Source organism: Osmerus mordax, chromosome 10, assembly GCF_038355195.1.
Source record: "Osmerus mordax isolate fOsmMor3 chromosome 10, fOsmMor3.pri, whole genome shotgun sequence".
NCBI classification, from domain to species: domain Eukaryota; kingdom Metazoa; phylum Chordata; class Actinopteri; order Osmeriformes; family Osmeridae; genus Osmerus; species Osmerus mordax.
The window spans coordinates 2,567,455-2,586,743 of NC_090059.1; the positions used below are offsets into that span (position 1 = coordinate 2,567,455).

Sequence of the window (19,289 nt, forward strand, 5' to 3'; positions counted from 1 at the left end):
TATAGCAAGATATTCATATGATGTTAATTCACCTAGCTCAGTGATTTTGAACAACAGTTTAGAGGAGAAAATAGCTGTGACTCCTCCACCTTTTTTTGATGTCCTTGAAACTTGGTGAAAGTCCTAGCGTAGCTTTTCTTTGGGAAAGTCTCTGTCACTGAGCTGTTCCATCACAAGGGAATTCATCCGGGGGGTGCAGATCTGTGCAGGGCCCATGTCCTTGCAGGAGGCTGTTTGAATGTTCTGTTCCATGGGAGGTTGTTTGGGATGCGTCAGTCAGCTTAGACAATAATAGAATGGACATGTAGAACCAAAAAGTCTATATTGCTTGGTAACTAGTGTCTACTTTACATGATTTTCTTATAGTCATTGTGCACAGAAAAACAACTCTAGACTGGGGTCTTTCGGTTAACATAAAATTATTTGTGTCATTGCGCCTGATTAAACTGTTTAAACCGATGTTGCGTGGTATCGTTCTTCTATGGACGTGAAGGGCACTTCTTTGGTTTCGACTTGTGTTTTGTTTTCAAATCAACCCAAAGAAATCTAGATACCCCAAGCATGCATCAGTCTTACAAAATAAAATATTATTTGAGGTCCATCCATACTGTCGATATGAATCAAGTCCCCAGGTTCCCTCTAGCGGTAAAACATGAAATCGCCAAGAGAAGCATTTCATTCGCATTTGCATTGAGTGAAAGAACAATCAATGCAAAAACAGTTTACTAAATAACTTGGTGATGTAGGCCTAATAATGCTTTGGTGTCTTGTATTGTAGCCGACATTTTCACATAGTTGTAATAGACACTATGAGAAGGGCACTGTCACGGTGAATGAGCCACGATTAAGATGTAAAACCTGAAAAACCTGTTGGGTGATACATTTACAACAATCTAATCACAGCTGATCGCTCTCGTTCGTTCGTTCGCTCTCTCTCTCTCTCTCTCTCTCTCTCTCTCTCTCTCTCTCTCTCTCTCTCTCTCTCTCTCTCTCTCTCTCTCTCTCTCTCTCTCTCTCTCTCTCTCTTTCACACACACACACCTGTACACCTGGCCAGGTGACAATCGCTGACGTAACGCCTCTACGCCTCTCTCATTGTCAGCTCGGGCATCACCTTGGGTTTGGCCACGGAAGAATGAGGAAGAGAACTTTTCTCCCGAAAACTCAAATGAACTAACCTCACTTCCATAGAATATCTGGTATAAACTTTGAGAATCGAGTTATGTTACACTATATATACAAAGTGTAACAGACACCGTATTTCCTCAAGTATAGTTAGCCTTCTGTTTACAATGGTCCAAGGTTTTGGAGGCTGGTGGACACGGTTGTTGGAGCGGCGTCAGTCGGAACTAAACTTCACGTTGCTGCTGCTGTGCTATGTACTCTACCTGTTGTTTGGCGCCGGGGTCTTTTCAGCGGTCGAGCGTCCCTACGAATCTGAGTTACGTGAAAAGCTACAAGCTCTCCGACACAAGTTCCTCCAGGACCATGCTTGCGTGTCGGACGAGCTCCTTGAAAACATACTGTCTCGTGCCCTTCAGGCCAATAACTATGGCGTGTCAATGCTCGGTAACGTCAGCAAATCGAACTGGGACTTTATATCATCGCTTTTCTTTACCAGCACTGTGCTAACCACAACAGGTGAGTTGGACTGTGAACTTGCCATAATCAGTGTGTGTGAGAGAAAAAAGGAAAGCATAAATTCAAATAACTGCCATCTTGTAAACACATTTTTTATAAATTTTCACCTTGTTTGTTTGTGTTGTCTCAGGCTATGGTCACACCGTCCCCTTGTCAGATGGTGGCAAGGCCTTTTGCATACTCTTCTCTCTTCTGGGAATCCCCATCACCCTCCTGTTCATCTCGTCTGTGGTGGAGAGGATCATGGTGGTGGTGACGCGGAGGCCCCTGGCCCACCTCCAGGTGCGGTGGGCAGTGCCCCGGGCGAGGGGCGCTGTGGGCCACGCCCTGAGCCTGACCTTGATTTCGGCTATGCTGCTCTTCTTCTTCCCTGCGCTGGTGTTCCGGGCCTGGGAGAGCAGCTGGAGCTTTCTGGACTCTCTCTACTTCTGCTTCATCTCCCTGACCACTATAGGGCTGGGAGACTATGTGCCAGGGGAGACCCACCCCACCACCACCAACCCACACCGGCTGCTCTACAGGCTGGCCATCACAGGTTGGTTCATGTGACAGTATTTGTACTGGCTGGGCATCACAGGATGGTTCTTATGACTATATTTCTACTGGCTAGCCATCACAGGTTGGTTCTTATGACTATATTTTTACTGGTTAGCCATCACAGGTTGGTTCTTATGACTATAATTCTACTTGCTAGCCATCACAGGTTGGTTCATCTGACCGTAGTCAGTGTAATCCTCTCTCTCCCTGGTGTGTGTGTGTACCAGTGTACCTTCTGCTAGGTCTGGTGTGTCTGCTAGTGGTGGTGGAGACCTGGTGTGAGGTGCCTCAACTGAAGAGCTTCCAGAAGAAGTTCTACAGAGGGAAGCAGGACGGCCAGATCCCAGAGGACATGGCTGATATGGTGGACGACACAGATGACAATGAGCTGACTGATCACATGACTGCTCCGCCGCTGGGCCTGCCCAACTTCTCCTACGTGTCGGCGCAGGCCGCCTCCCTCCGCCTGGAAGATCCCGCCCCCTTTACTCATCCCCTGGAGACGACCGCGCCTGCCCATGGCAACCACCTCAGGAGATGACAGTCTGTGTCAGGAGGGAACTGCGTGAGTGGGTGAGAGAGTTTCCAGGTCGTGTGTGTGTGAGAGAGTTTCCAGATATAGATTGTGAGGATAGAGGTAGGTCCCTGATGACAGGTTGTTTGTAATTTTTTTGCAGCACTGTACACTTCCTGCAGTGAAGGGAACTGGCCTTATAAAGATATGTGTGCTTGTGTGTACTGGCCACACTACTGAGTAACTTCTTATCATAACACTCTAGAGGAGCTCTTAGGTCAGCCAGTGCCAACGATTATCCAGGAAAAGGCACCACCCATATATTAAATATCACAGGACTAGTGTTTGTATTTTTCTCCTTTTCCCCTTTATTCCTTTCAAATAAGACCTGTATCTTTGACACAAAGGAAGGGCTTTGGTCTCAAATGGAGGGAAACTTAGGCTGTGGCTTCCTGTTTGAGTCAAAACCCAAGGGGCACAATCCCCCCCGAAAGATAATCTTAGACTTTACATGTCAAATTACGTTCTTCATAAAGCTACAGAGGTATTTACATATTCCATTGGCCCTGTGCATAATGAGCTTATGCATGTAAGGGGATTTAAAGGAGGAATAGCTTGAGTCTCACCTTACTTCCAGTTTGTTGGTTAGTCTTATTAATGAGATGATTTAAAAACAGTGTACTGACCTACAGTATGCAGAACTGGCGTCCCGTCTCTCACCACCAGAGGTCAGTATGTTACTGACGTGTGTGTGTGTGCGTAGACTCGCCATCTCCATTGGCGATCATGATGAACACTGACCATTGAATAGTCTTAAAGCATGCATTCTGTGCTCGAAATCAGCTTGTCTCCAGACAGTTACATTACAAATATGGAGGAATCATCCAGCATTCAATACATTGTCAATAAATGATGGCAGCTGAGGAGGAATCGGTCGGAGTTTCAGTAATCAGTGTCCTTTCTTATAAACATGATTGTATTAACATCATATTCTCATGTCCCAAGTCAAACACAAATTATTTCTGTCTCCCTCTCTCTCCTACTCGCTCACACACACACACACACGGTACATACAGTATATGGCTGCTATACAGAGCATGATGGAGTGTTCATATGATCCGTGTCTGGGCGGGGCGACAGCGTGGCCAGTAGGAGCGAAGACTGAGGACCAGAAGAAAGACGAGCAGCAAGGCGATGAAGGTCACTATGGTGACGAAGCCTGCGTAGGGGAGAGGGGGCGTGTCAGGCGCCTCTGCTGGGACCATGTTGGTCAGGTTCAGCATGTAGCCCAACGTCCAGCCAGCGTCACTCCCTGATATCTACGCACACACAGGCAGGAAGGGTGGGGTTGGGGGTACAGCAAAAACAGGAAATACATACAATGTACATCCTTGTGTGCGTTTACACGTCCTACCTTCTTAATGAATTTGATGTCGTTCCAGCTTTCCGACGTGAAGTTGTAGCCTTCCGTCAACAAGGTGACAATGTAGGTCCCAGAGAAACAGTACTCAGCCAGGTACTTCTCCTTGATATCTGGATGATCCTGCTTCAACTTCACAAAGCACAGCAGGAACACACACTGAAACATGACACACACACCCAAGCTACCCCGAAAAGTAAGAAAGACAGTATTCAGTGCTCGTGTGTGTTGACTGACCTGTGTCCAGGGTGTAGCACAGTAGCGCTCTAGTTTCTCCTTGACTCTCTCCAAAGGGTCAGAGGTCAGATTCAGGAAGTTCATCACAAAGTAGAAGGCTGAGAAGGCCTGAGGGGAGCCAAACAGAACCACGGCCAAAGTCAACAACCACTCCTGGAGGTCCTGCACACCCCAGGCACCGCAAGCCAAAAGAACACCCACCCATCCTCCATGCAAAACAGGCAATTTTTTAGGACCTGCCACATTAAGTAGTACACAAAATACATCCCCTACTGCGTGACATGTTTGGGTTAACATTAAAGTTTTAGGGCGAAAACGCAGAGATTGTGCAGATGATGCTTTTGCCATGACCTGTACGTGTTTGGATACAAGACTCACCCCAAAGGTTCCTCTCAAGGGTGGCTGGTAGACCTTGTTGAAGGAGCAGGAGCTGAAGTTGCATCTGCCAAACTCAAAGACTCTTCTGACCACTTCCTGGCATTTTGATGCATTTCCTGTTCCGACGTGGGTGAAATTGATTTCCTTTGGTTTCCTGGCTGTCACACAGGGGCTTTTGTACACAGCTGAGTATTCCTTAGTAACGCTGTAGCCTGGGTGGAAACATGGGTCTGATACTTGCCTTTCACCTGACTGAGAGAGGGCAGGTGTTGACCATAGAATGTTAGTAGTTTTTCTGTCCCTGTGGTGAATTCAAAAACACAGACTCCCTCAGTTTCCCTGTTGTCAGGTTAAAGCCTGGGCTTACCTCCGTGAGCTGGACCAGGGCTAGTTTTAGCACCTGGTCTTTACCATAACAAAGGAAGCTATGAGTGTACAGGTGGTAGTCGTTTCCATAGAGACGAAAGGCCACAGCGTTTTCCGATGACTCCACTTCCTGATTGGACACAAAACTGATCTGTGTGGAGGCTCCGCCCAGGTCAAGAGCTCCTCTAGTTCCCAAGCCCTGGGATAAACACACACACACACATACGTTAACACACACACCCATGCTAAATTGGTGGAGGTGCTTAACGTTCTATACAAACAAACACACACCTGTCGGAGGCGATCATCGAGGTAGTTGACAGTGACCCAGCCGAAGGCTCCTTCCTCCAGACCTGTGAGGATCCTAGCTCCCTGGAAGGAGAAGGGGAACATTTGCAACTCCCTCTCCACTGCCGTAAACACCTCACTCGACGCACTCCGGTTCTCTTTCCTGGAAAGCACAAACACACACACACACTATTCACTGTAGTGCTCTTGTCAACTTTTTTAGGGACTGACTAACTAGAGATGGACTAACATTTATTTAATCAAATATTTACATTTAGTCATTTAGCAGACGCTCTTATCCAGAGAGACTTACAGTAAGTACAAGGTCATTCCCCCCGAGGCAAGTAGGGTGAAGTGCCTTGCCCAAGGACACAACGTTGTGTGGCACGGCCTGGAGTCGAACCGGCAACCTTCTGATTACTAGCCCGATTCCCTAACCGCTCAGCCAGCTGACCCAAATATTGACACATTTTTGTGATGCACACATACACAGAGGTTGGGCTGGCCAACCTCTGTTATTGTGTGTGTGTGTACCTGAGCAGCCTCATGCCGGCGGTAGCCCCCAGGTACAGGGGGGTCTCCTGGTGCCTGCTGAGGGGCACGTGGCGCTCAGCCTCCTGAAGACACTTCCTCAAAGAGTCCCCGGCCTGGCTCGGAGACGACGAGTAGCTGGAGATCCCAGGGCCTGCACAGCAACACAGAAGAGACGGCAGACTTACAGAGGAGTGGGAGGAGATGGAGGGAGGACAAGGTTAATGGATGTTGAAGTGAGAGAGAAAAGGTCATGATGGCTAAGCATGAGATGGCCAGGAGAGTATGGACCTATGTGCTGTGTTTGTTATACATCTGTTTGCTGTTAACCACAGATGGAAATGTAGCCAGCTGGGGGGTATTACAGAAAGCGGGTTCAACAAACTGTGAACCTAACCCTGAACTTTGACTTGATTTAACCTAAAATTGGAAACTTTTTTGTTAAATATACTTGGAGTACGTCCACTCTGAGTTAAGCGCGGGCATGAGAATTATTGAAAGCCAACATCAATGGAGCTCAGGTACTAGGATTCACTATGGCACCTGGCGACAAAAAAACGTTGTCCTACTTCACCATGCTTCAGATCTAAGTGTTAATACGTGTTTATGGTGAATCTGAGCACATATTCCTGAAAAAAGCAAAGAGACAATTGGCGTGGGAAACTTGAGGCTGGCTGAGTCAATGCATACATTTGAATGCAGTAGCCAGTCCATACATTGAACATTTAACCACACTGCCCATTGATATTACAGTAATAAACTTCCACTCCAAGACGACACACACACACACACCGGCGAGAACTTTAGGATAAACACTATCAGCTAGACAGCTGCTATGCAGGGGCCAGGGGAGGAGCATTCTTATCAATGTTGTATAAATGGTCTTGCATGAAGACTAGTTTCTCAGACAACTTTGTACCACCATGGACATGCACCTTGCTGCATGCGCAAGTAATAAACTTTCTTGACTTCATCGACTCTGTCCACTACTTGAGAAAATATTTTTCCAACAAGTTAACCTTCATTTTGTAACCTGTTTGCCTTGTAACTGATTAAATTCATTTGCAATGTTATTACGGTAAATGTTTATTTTATTTAAGCTTACTTTGACCATTCTTGCTCTGATTTAACCCATAGAGTCAAATAACTGTAATTCCATTGGTATTGGCATTATTTGGTTAATGTTAAAGATCCTGTAAAGTAAATTCCATGTTTTGCTTCTAAGTACATTATATACGTGTGAAATTAGTTCCTGAAAGCATGTGCAAAGTGCTAAAACTTTGTCGCACTGAAATGTGGAGTTACACCGAACAGTTTCTCTTCCGTTTTCAGATCAGGTTTTAATGGGCGGAGCCAAAAAATGCCCTATCTACGTCATTTTGCCCCATCTACGTCAGATCACTGAATGGCTCCTCCTGCTGTACTTTTATTGTAGCTTACATCAGCTAGCTAGCTAGCTTCAGGATGTCTCCCACCACCCGCAACTGCATCTTCCCTGGATGCAAGAACTCCAGCTGCGCTGCAATGCCATTTAAGTTCCCTGTTGATAATGAAAGGACAAATAGGTGGAAGAACCACGCTGATGTAAAGCTTTGGATAAACTCCAACAGCCGCCTCTGTGCCACTGACCATTTCATGGCGGACAGTTTTAACATGGACCAGAGACCGACGGGGTTCACTTCTCTTGCAGCGCGGAGCCGTACCGAGCATCGCCCCCCCGGCCGTTTATCCTCCGCTCCTACTGGACCATCCACCGCCGCCAGCAGTTCATCACTCAGTTCTGTGTGCTTGTTATAATTATACTAGATAACTTTTCCAGAGATCTGCTATAATTAGTGCAAACCGCTAACTTGATATTAGGCTACTCGGTGTAGAATGATGGTATTTTGCTGTCTGCTGTCTCTGCTGTAAATGTTTACTCCTGTGTTACAGCTCAGGGGAACATTTCATTTATATGCCTCTGTATGTTTCACTCATTGAACAAATGCATTCTAATTCTATACTGTTTTGTTCGGCTTGACGTAGCGTCCATTATCTGGGTCGTAGGTACTTGAGAGAAGTGGCGCCTTCCAGCGAGGGGGCCGAGCTTCAGCTCTTTCCGGCGACACGCCCCCCCAGTCTCAAACAGAGAAGACTGCTGATTTTCTTACCATTTCAAAGCCTAATTGAACATACTTGTCTGTGTTTTTTTTCATTCTAATTTGGATGGGTAGTTAATAACACATTATTATGTGGTGTGGTGAACTTGAAACTCGTTTTTAATTCCACTTTACAGGATATTTAATACCATGGGCGATTTTAGGATCAGACCTTTAGGGGTGCCCAGCCCCCAATGAGAATGTGACATGGATACATGACTTGCAAAAGTGTTAAACCCCCTTGCTAATAAATCACTAATTTCTTTGGATAACAATAAATGTATTATGCAAAATATTGAATGAATGAAAAACCTAAGAAAGTCCATTATCTTCATGAACTTACAGCATCAAATTAAACGATAATGATAACTAGAGAGGGTACAATTTCTGGGGAAATTGTAGGGTGTGCTTGCTTGCGTCGGTTGCAAGTGATTCAATTTTTACAACTGATATTTCTGTATACTTTATATAAAAATGCATACTTATTATTTATAAAGATTACATAGATTTAAAAGCGCTCATTTACAACTGAAAATACGAGTGAGGTGTAGAATGAAATAGATATCTTCTCATTTCCCCTGCAAGAGGCAGCCTCATCGTTGAATCAAAACGAATAAATTTGGCAGACCGGTGTAAAAATGGACCTAATCTCTATGACTTAAACGTCCTTTAAAGTTTTTCCCTTCTCGTGATATTTTAAGGAATTTAGCCTACTCATATTGCATTCATTCATGAATAAAGAACCCCCTTTGAAGATTATTCTACGACGTTACCGGCAGTAGAAGATGGAATCGCGATACAGACAGTCCCATCTGCTAACTGAAAATATGCCCCCCAAAACGTAAATAAGCTTGACATTTATTTAGTGGAAAATCGCTCATTCATAAAAAGCTCACTGGTAGCGATCATTGTCAGTAACAACTCAAAATGCGATATAGCCCTGTGTGGAGAAGCTGCCCCGGTAAATGGATGGATGGATGGATGGATGGTACAGTAGTAGACTACTGCTGTGTTCGTCTTGGTAGCGATTGCGTTGGTTGAATTGGATTTAACGTTCCGTTGTACGGTTTAGGCTGAAATTAATTATTTTCATGAACAGATTGACAACGTTTAGGCTGTGGCAATGAAGTTCAGGTTAGTAGTTAGATAGACTTTTGATTTAAGTAAGGGGAGTGCCGAACATTTTCTGTCGCCGTTTGACTTCCTAAACAGCTGTGTACTGTACTGTAGCTAGATGTTTTTGTAGTGTGTCTCGCGTAAGCTACAGCGTTGCAGTGAGCTACACTGGTTTGAAACCACAGGTAATGGTAATTTCACCAACAAATCGTTTACTAATGTCAGAATAAATCCTACAACGAAAATGTATATGTGAGGAATGTTTATTTTAACGATTGAAAACAGATACATCATAGACCACTGTAGTGTGTGTTGCCCGGGCAACACAGGCTAATGTCATGATGCTAATACTTCAGTGAAATAGTAGACTACTGTTTCCGAAAGTAGATGTACTTCCTTAATAATATCAGTTTATACTGTACATTACACATCACAATTGTGTGTCATATCACAAAGTAAAATGAGTAAATAGTTATCACCCTAGCCTCTTTGCTTGTGGCGTTTCTGCAGCTGCCTTGCAGTAAAGCTATAGTTAGCCTAGCTATCCCCCAAGTTAACAGATGCGAAACGAATGTTCTGCCAAAGGTAGTCACGCGTGTTTTCGTGACGTTAGTGACGTAGTGACGTTAGTTACGTCAGTGACTGTGGCTAGCAAATTAGCCACCGTTAGCTTCACTTTTCGCCACAAAAACTTAACTGAAGCCTAAACCATGCAACGGAACGTAAATTCCAATAGAAGCAACTCAATCGCTACCAAGACGAAACTTTTGACACCTACGTTGTCTATGTAGGCCAAATATTGACTGAGTTTTAGGGGGGCAAAAAAAAATAAAAAAAATAATAATAATAATATATATGTGAGAGAACAAAGGTTGTGCTCTCACCGAAGGCTTGAGCACACCCAATGAATGAATAAATAAACATGGTTTGAACTCGTCAGAGCACTAAAACTTATTTAAGATAATAATAATTAATTAATTAAATTAAAAACAGAGACTTTCATTCATCTTCCGTTTTGTGCTTTACGGAGACATGGCTGAGTGAACTGATCCCAGACTCTGCGCTACAGCTAGTAGTGATGGGTCGTTCGTGAACGATCCGGCTCTAAAAGCCGGCTCTTGAAGGTGAACGTCGGGAGCTGGCTCGCATATCTGAAGAGCCGACTCTTATTTTTAATAGATTAATACAGCCTATAAAAACTAAATGATTATGAAATAACTAATTTTAATTGTATTTAAAATAATTGACTAATTCAAAGAACAACAAAAAAATAATTGTAGGCTTAAAGGCGCACACGATCATCCTCACATTCTGTTCCTGTCAATCCTGCATGAGGGAGGGCCGAGCCAACTCACACAGTCAGAGAGTAGTCAAAACTCGGAGAAGAGCCTTGACAAATCAATGCATTTTTAAAGATATGTGGTTACGGTCGAGTATGATTTCATTTCATAATTTAATTCAAATTGTTTTCACACCCATCATAGTCAAATTCATAGTTAAAACATGTATTTTTTAAAGAGCCGTTCGGGAGCCAAAAGAGCCGGCTCTTTTTGGTGAGCTGAGCCATACGAGCCGGCTCAAGAAAAAGAGCCGGAATGCCCATCACTAACAGCTAGCAGGTTTCAAACTGCTGAGAGCGGATCGTGACCCTGTGCTCTCTGGCAAAACGAAAGGAGGTGGTATTTGTTTTTACATTAACAGTGGCTGGTGTGAAGATGTGACAGTGATTCTGCAGCACTGTTCTCCTGATCTGGAATCATTTTTTATTAACTGTAGATCTTTTTACTCGCCACGAGAGTTTGCATCATTCATTCTGGTTGGTGTCTACATGCCTCCGCAGGCTAGCGTCTACGAGGCTCAACGTGTGCTCGCCAGCCAGATACTGAGTGTGGAGCATGAAAATCCGGATTCCTTGGTTATTGTGCTAGGCGACCTTAACAAAGGCAATCTCACTCAAGAACTCCCAAAATATAGACAATTCATCAAATGCCCTACCAGAGAAGGAAACACCTTGGATCACTGCTACTCTACAATCAGCAAAGCATACCATGCGGTCCCCCGAGCAGCACTGGGTCACTCTGACCACGCCATGGTCCACCTGATTTCTGCATACAGGCAGAAGCTAAAGCGCTGTAAGCCTGCTGTGAGGACATCAAAACAGTGTACCAGTGAAGCTATGGAGGATCTGCGGGCGTGCTTGGACTGCACTGACTGCGACATGTTCACGACTGCTACCAATAGTCTGGATGAGCTCACAGAGGCTGTGACATCATACATCAGCTTCTGTGAGGACTGCTGTATAACAACACGCACCAGGGTAAGCTACAACAACGACAAACCCTGGTGTACAGCTAAACTCAGAAGGTTGAGGTCAGAGAAAGGGGCCGCGTTTAGGAGTGGGGACAAAGACAGTTTCAAGGAGTCGAAGAACAGGTTTAGCAAGGCTAAACGACTTTACTCAGGGACTAAAACACCAATTCTCTGCAAACGACTCTGCTTCTGTCTGGAGAGGGCTCAGGCAGATTACCAACTACAAGCCCAGAGCCCCCCACTCCACTAACGACTCCCGCCTGGCCAACGACCTGAATGAGTTCTACTGCAGATTTGAAAGACAATTGGACAGTCCTGAACTACCCCTTCCCACCCAGGAGGCCTCCCACCTCCCCCCCTCTACAGTGACGACTCTCTCCATTCAGGAGGGGGAAGTTAACAGACTTTTCAAGAGGCAGAATCCCAGAAAGCAGCTGGGCCGGACTCTGTCTCTCCAGCCACCCTCAAGCACTGCGCTGACCAGCTGTCTCCGGTGTTTACCTACATCTTTAACACCTCCCTTGAGACATGCCATGTGCCAGCCTGTCTCAAGTCCTCCACCATCATCCCTGTGCCCAAAAAGCCAAGGCCAACAGGACATAATGACTACAGACCCGTCGGCCTGACCTCTGTGGTAATGAAGTCTTTCGAGCGCCTGGTGCTGGCACACCTTAAATCCATCACTGACCCTCTACTGGACCCCCTGCAGTTTGCCTACAGAGCCAACAGGTCTGTGGACGATGCAGTTAACATGGCCCTCCACTTCACCCTACAGCACCTGGACTCCCCAGCATCCTATGCCAGGATCCTGTTTGTGGACTTCAGCTCTGCCTTCAATACCATCATCCCCGCCCTGCTTCAGGACAAGCTCTCCCAGCTGAACGTGCCTGATTCCACCTGCAGGTGGATCACAGACTTCCTGTCTGACAGGAAGCAGTGCGTTAAGCTGGGAACACAAGTCTCTGACTCCCGGTCCATCAGCACCGGATCACCTCAGGGCTGCGTCCTTTCTCCTCTGCTCTTCTCCCTGTACACCAACAGTTGCACCTCCAGTCATCCGTCCGTCAAACTCCTGAAGTTTGCGGACGACACCACCCTTATTGGGCTCATCTCTGGTGGAGACGAGTCTGATTATAGGTGGGAAGCGGCCAACCTGGTGACCTGGTGCAGCCAGAACAACTTAGAGCTCAATGCTCTTAAGACAGTGGAGATGGTTGTGGACTTCAGGAGGAACACAGCCCCACTCACCCCCATCACCCTGTGTGACTCCCCAGTCAACACTGTGGAGTCCTTCCGCTTCCTGGGCACTATCCTCTCCCAGGACGTCAAGTGGGAACTGAACATCAGCTCCCTCATCAAGAAAGCACAACAGAGGATGTACTTCCTTCGGCAGCTGGAGAAGTTCAACCTGCCAAAGACAATAATGGTGCACTTCTACTCAGCCATCATTGAGTCCATCCTCACCTCCTCCATCACCGTCTGGTACGCTGCTGCCACTGCCAAGGACAAGAGCAGACTGCAGCGTATCATCCGCACTGCTGAGAAGGTGATTGGCTGCAATCTGCCTACCCTCGAGGACCTGCACACCTCGAGGACCCTGAGGCGAGCGAGGAAGATTGTGGCCGACTCCTTCCACCCTGGACACTCCCTGTTTCAGTCACTCCCCTCCGGCAGAAGGCTGCGGTCCATCAGGACCAATACCTCACGCCACAAAAACAGTTTCTTCCCTTCCGCTGTTGGCCTCTTCAACAAGGCCAAGGGACCACACTGACTCTAATGACTTATTGCTTAAAACACACTGCTTTTTGCACTGCATTACAATAATGGTATCTTGTACATTTGTATTTTTTGTAATATTTGTATTTTTGTATTTTTATATTGTAATTTACGGCAACTTATATTTTATTTTATTGTATATTTAATTCTATTCTAATCCCACTTAGTACTGCTAGTTTATGTACCCTTAGTATAGATAGTCCACATATTTACATTTTAGGTATATGTTTATTGTATGCACCTTCCTGCCAAAGCAAATTCCTTGTCTGTGCAAACTTTCATGGCGAATAAATTCCATTCTGATTCTGATAAAGATTATACATAGTCTAATTTGCTGCCTATTTCAATAAACGTTGATTCAACATGGTGGATAGCTGCTGTGCGCCGGGATGCCTGAACCATCGGACCCACCCATTGCTTCAACTGAGGATCATTCAGTCTCTTGGAATTACTTATATGTAATAAATATGTAATGAAATTTTTGTGATGAAAAGTGCACTGATATAATGTACGTAAGCCAACGTTAATAGCTAACCGTTGACGAACGTTACAGACTAGCTAACCCCAGACATCCAAATGCCCCCCCGGGGATGAAATCCGGACGCATGATGTACCCCCTAGACCAGCACGTGTGTGTGGATCACTAATGTTTAATTGATCCCGTTTTGCTTTATAGCTGCCTATGTCTTTTGAATTAAAGTGCCTAGTGAACTCGGACAGGTTGAAATCTGTGCTGGCGGCGTTCATTTTTGCCTCTCCTGCCAAAATGGCGACGTAAATAGTAAAGTCACGTGACGTCCGGAGCTCTATAGGGGTTATGCGGAGCACCCAGTGTTCGAACCGGAAAACAGATGTAATCATTTCCGCTGCTGTGCTAACCCAACGGCAAACCCAGCTAGTTCACACAATCAACAATAAAATTATTATTATTATTATGAGCATGTTGGGCGTTTTAAATTATTTAACTGTGAAGACCATTTATTTATCCAAACCGTTCAGAACCGGAAGTGATGATGTCTGTTTTACCGAATACGGAAGTGTTTTCCGCATAACCCCTATTCCCAGACCTAGTACAGAAGCAAAATCAAAATTGAGCGGAAGTACGTAGGAGGGCACAGCCAGGCTACAATTAACCCCCTACAATCTTGAAATTGGTTTTCTGCAAAACCAGTTATAGGAGAGTCACAGGTGAATCATGTAAATTGTAGCAACAATTAATAGCCAATAAAAACACTAATTGTTGTATTTCCATTTGTAGGCAATGAAGAAGACCAATTACTATGGAGGATTATAGGGGCCAAAACTAACTAAATAAATAATTAAATGGCTAAATACTTGAATAAATAAATAATGATATAAAGCAAAGCTTAAATAAATGACTCATTATATAATTTAATGCCTAATTGACATACAAAATGTATAAATTACAAATTAATAGAGACACTAAATATATAAATGTTACATGTACTTGTGTGTGTGTATGTATATATATATATATATATATATATATATATATATATATATATATATATATATAGTGCTGTCAAACGATTAAAATATTTAATCGCATTAATGTCATAGTTAACTCGCAATTAATCGCAACTTTTTAAAAGTAAACATTCCATTCTGAATCTTATTGGCATCCATTTCGGCGTCTCGCGCTCGCCATCCACTCAAAATGTAACATTAGCCTGCTACTCTTTAGCCGGCTCGCAAGCCCAAACAAGGGTGTGCGGTGTGCCTGTTGTTTTGTTTCCGGTCTAGCTAGATCCGGTGTGGTGTTGTAGTTTTTCTAACGTCACTTTTTTTCACAGCATTTGAAAAAAACTACAACTGGCCAAGTTTGCTAGGCTTAAAAGAACGTTAATCTCGCAATAAAAAAATTGACGCTGTTCAAATGGGTTGCTTTAACGGCGTTAATAACGCGTTTAACTGACAGCACTAATAGATTTACATTTCCATGCGTTTACACAAATAAATCTGTTGTCACCTGTCAAAAGTCTGGGGGCGGGATAAAGCCTCTGATTGGTGAATGAACAGTATTACACACCAGGCAGGCTCAACCTGTCGATCAAGCTCTCTTCGATACAGAGGGATCCTCTATCGGCCCACTCTGCAGCCTCAATAGGGAAATGCAGAGATTGTCATAGAAAACCTGCTACGAGTAAGTTAGGTTCACAGAGTAAGTTACCATTGGACACTGACCAAAAGTTTTTGTTACCTCTCTTTCTGGAACGGAAAACACAGAGTTTGCCTCATTTTAGGGTTACTCAACTCTTTCTGGAATACCCCCCTGGTTAGGTCAAACAAGACACAAGTCAAGCAGGCATAAACTGTGCCGCTATCTCTGTGCCACATTCCTGAAGAATTAAAGGAAGATTAGCTTGCTAGAAAAAAGATCTGCACATGCATTGTATGTAGGTCTAACAACTCACAGTATTATGCATAGTAGCTAACATGTAAACACATTTATTGAGCACAGAATAGACTTTTGCTTGCAAAATATATGTTTCTGAGCTCCAAATCTCCCATTGCCTGTTCAGGGGATATTTGTTTACAAATGTCTTCCTTTGCTCTGTCAGGAATGTTAAATCAGACAGACAATCAAATACTGTGAATCAGAGAAATGAGGCAACATTATTAAGCATTTCCAGATACTGAGTTCATGTGTCCTCTAAAGACTATTGGCAATTTAGTAAAAAAGTTTACAAACTGTATAATTACTTGTATGTAGTTACACATAGGAACTGATGAACTACAATTGAATAACCGTGGTTATTCACAGTGGTTATATACAGTAAATACAAGGTGGCTTGACCACATTTAAAGATTATTATCGCAAGCATTGATTGTCTAGGGTCATTGTTGTCAATGCACTCTTAATGTATGCACCAGTAGTTTGTGTGGGTGTTTATGTTTGTGTGGATACATGCGTGTCAGTGTGTCTGTGTGTGTCTGTGCATGCGTACGTGCATGCGTGTCTGTGTGTGCATGTGTGCACGTACGTGTGTGTGTGGGCATGTCTGTCTGTGTGTGTGTGTGCACCTCACGCCTACCATTGACCTTGCAGGCGTGGGTCTGCTGGACTCTCCCTGTGTCGTTGTCCTTCTCTGCGGGCCACTGGTAGATATACATTGCTGTGTGGGACGAGCCAGCATCCAGCACAATGCCATACTAGCAGAGAGAGACAGACAGAGAGATGGAGAGACAGAGACAGAGAGAGAAACAGAGAGAGAGAGAGAGAGAGAGAGTAAGAAAAAGAGATCGATTAGACAACACAAGGACTCTGTGGTCCATTAGCGTGGTGTGGTACTTGTGTTTGTCTTCATACTCAGGTGATGTCTGCAGCCTGCCCAGGTGGGAGAGGAGAGCCCCCCAGGTATTGGTGTAATGACGGTACCTTGTACTTCTGGTGGAGAGGCTGGTTCTGCATCACTGTCACCGTCACCAGGGCAACGATCGCTATGACGCCGAGGACAGCGATGAGGATGGTCACTGGTCGATGCCAGGGGTTCTTCCCTTTCATCTCTGAGAGAGGGGGTGTGAGAGAGGGGGTGTGAAAGAGGAGGTGCGTGGGCATATGAAAAGGTGGAGACAGGAGGTGAAGACGAAGTGAGACGCACAGAGAGACAGACAGACACACAGACAGATAAGAGAGACATGCAGACAGAGGAACAAGGAGACAGACAGGGAGAAAGAGAGACAAAAATGGGAGGTACAATTGACATCTTCTGTCCAGATGCTGGTAATTAGCTTTAGTGTCCCAGCTGCATGTAATTAGCTGTGTGTGTGTGTGTGTGTGTGTGTGTGTGTGTGTGTGTATGGGTTCAGGGGGGCTTGTTTTCGTGTTTTGATGTGCCGTAACTAAAACATGAGCCATTATCCAGTCGCACTATAATTTTCCGTCGCACATGGCCTGTTTTCTGGTCTTTCTTAAAGCACTTCACTTTTGTTTCCCACCCAACAAAGGTATGTCATTTCCAGGCTGTTGTAAAAAAAAAAAAGGAGATGTAAAAAACATCAAAGGCACTTAGCTTTGTCTACTAAAAGGATTATTCCTTGACAATAAGATCCATAAATCATCAATATACTAAATTATGTAAGAGTGCTGTCTTCTACAAACTGGTACTAGAACAGCAAGCTATTATATAATACACATGATAATACATGTGGGATCCCAATAAATATGAATGATGAAACGCTCATGGTAGATTTGAGTTCAGAGGAATTGTATGTTTCAGAGTTGTGAGCGAAACCAGGACGTCATCAGTTAAGCCTCTAGCTGAGCCAACTATGCACTCTCTGTCCTGACTAAACTGTGTGTTCTGCGATTGTTTGGTTTTCTTTCTTCGCTGAGGCTAAATTAGTTTCTACTGTTTAAAAAAAGGGAGGTGTGAGGTGAGTCTCTGCTCATAAACTCACTGACACAAACAATAAATCACACACCATCTGGATCTTTAACAATATGACGTTTAACAAGCAGTCGTTTCATATTCCTTTGCTGAGATGATGCTGTTAAGCTGGCTAGGTTCTACCACATCCCCCGCTTGACACACATAATTACACTCCCCCCCCCCTCACACACACACACACACACATGCATGCATGCAGGCACACATCACCCTAATGTAAACTAAACCTAAAACCTTTGACTCACAGGGATGGGTACATATACAACACAAAGAAAGACCTGCTGTGTGCAAACATACCATCAAAGAACTATTACGTCTGAGATCCTTAACCGGACCAATACTCACCAATCTAAAACTAAAATAGATCCAGGAACGTACCACTACCCGAGACCTACAACTACAAACGCTTATTTTTAGGACTGTACCACTACTGAGCTCTAGGATTGATCCATGTTTGGACTGAACAACCATGTTACTATGAAGACAAAAAGAGACGCAGCGAATGAAGGAGAACACTCACCTCTGATGTCCTTTTATGGGAACACACTGCTTGCTGAACGAATACAGGGAGACAGGGAGAGAGAGAGAAAGAGAGAGAGAGAGAGAGAGAGAGAGAGAGAGAGAGAGAGAGAGAGAGAGAGAGAGAGAGAGAGAGAGAGAGAGAGAGAGAGAGAGAGGGAAAGAGAGAGGGAGAGAGGAAAAGAGAGAGGCGGCGAGCAGGAGGAAGAGAGAGGGGAGATTGCTCCAGGGCAGGCGGAGAAAACAGGAGAGCTGAGAGGGAGACGGAGAACAGAGAGATAGCAGGACACAATGGCTGTAAAAATGTTAGGAGATAACGAAAGTTTTTTTGGGTCTGTGGAAGAGGTGGAGGGGAGCAGAGTTGTGCAGAGGGGGTGTTTTTTAGAGAAGCACCGCTGAAGCTCTGAGTTTGGCATTTCCTCCCCAAGCCTAGGCAGCACAGCTTGTCACCATGGAGACACAGCTCGAATGTGCATGTGTGTGTCTGTAAGCCCCTAAAAGGGGCTCTTTCTAGGAGGGGTAATGAGAAGCGAATGCTGACTGTTTATGCTGTTAAGACTGTGTGTGTGTGTCTCTCTCTCTCTCTCTCTCTCGCTCTCTCGCTCTCTCTCGCTCTCTCATGTGAGACGAGCAGGAGAGAGAGAGATGAGGGAACTCCTCTGGCTGCTTGTACTGAGGGCATTCTGTGATGTCATTGCTGTGACGGATTGGAATTCCCTGTGTTTGTGTTGGGGAGTGTGTGTGCCTCTGTGTTTGTGTGATTGTGTGTGTGTGCGTTACGGAAGAGGGTTTGGTGGGCAGGGGGGGGTGTAAGAGTTAAGCAGCAAGCATGCCCGGACTACAGATGAGATGGGACATTTGAAAAACATTTGTGTCCAGATATGTGAATGCACACATATGTAAGCAACACACGTATACACACGCGCATGCACACACAATGCTATGTCTCTTATCATACTCTAGCCTCTCTTCCTGAAGAGGGGCCTATCCATCCATCTCTCTCTCTTTCTCTCTCTCTCAAATGAACCACCCACTCACTCACCCACGCACTAACACACACACCACACACACAGTCTCCTCTGGTGACAAGTATCCTGCCTTTGTTC

General features: G+C 44.8%; 2 protein-coding genes across 4 annotated transcripts in view; one reads left to right on the forward strand and one right to left on the reverse strand.

The window, feature by feature from the left end:
- The first annotated feature begins 1,131 nt into the window (after window positions 1–1,131).
- On the forward strand, window positions 1,132–3,897 carry LOC136950507 (potassium channel subfamily K member 1-like). Of its 3 annotated transcripts, none has more exons than XM_067244889.1 (4): window positions 1,132–1,641; window positions 1,772–2,176; window positions 2,406–2,743; window positions 3,769–3,897. In XM_067244889.1, exons 1-3 carry the CDS (start codon window positions 1,293–1,295, stop codon window positions 2,717–2,719), a joined length of 1,068 nt encoding a protein of 355 aa, XP_067100990.1. In that variant the 5' UTR covers window positions 1,132–1,292; the 3' UTR covers window positions 2,720–2,743; window positions 3,769–3,897. The 3 variants fall into 3 exon arrangements, with proteins under 3 accessions (XP_067100990.1, XP_067100989.1, XP_067100988.1); XM_067244888.1 differs by having other exon boundaries at window positions 2,406–2,751; window positions 3,769–3,881; XM_067244887.1 differs by lacking the exon at window positions 3,769–3,897 and having other exon boundaries at window positions 2,406–3,613.
- Window positions 3,651–19,289, reverse strand: part of entpd1 (ectonucleoside triphosphate diphosphohydrolase 1) — a 17,821-nt gene continuing 2,182 nt past the window's right edge. Inside the window, exons 2-10 of the mRNA XM_067244886.1 lie at window positions 16,653–16,780; window positions 16,309–16,426; window positions 5,916–6,066; window positions 5,385–5,544; window positions 5,095–5,292; window positions 4,728–4,979; window positions 4,350–4,457; window positions 4,107–4,244; window positions 3,651–4,011 (exon numbers count right to left, since the gene is read on the reverse strand). Of these exons, the coding sequence (XP_067100987.1) occupies window positions 3,802–4,011; window positions 4,107–4,244; window positions 4,350–4,457; window positions 4,728–4,979; window positions 5,095–5,292; window positions 5,385–5,544; window positions 5,916–6,066; window positions 16,309–16,426; window positions 16,653–16,780 (1,463 nt within the window). The 3' untranslated portion in view covers window positions 3,651–3,801. The remainder of the gene's footprint in view (window positions 4,012–4,106; window positions 4,245–4,349; window positions 4,458–4,727; window positions 4,980–5,094; window positions 5,293–5,384; window positions 5,545–5,915; window positions 6,067–16,308; window positions 16,427–16,652; window positions 16,781–19,289) is intronic.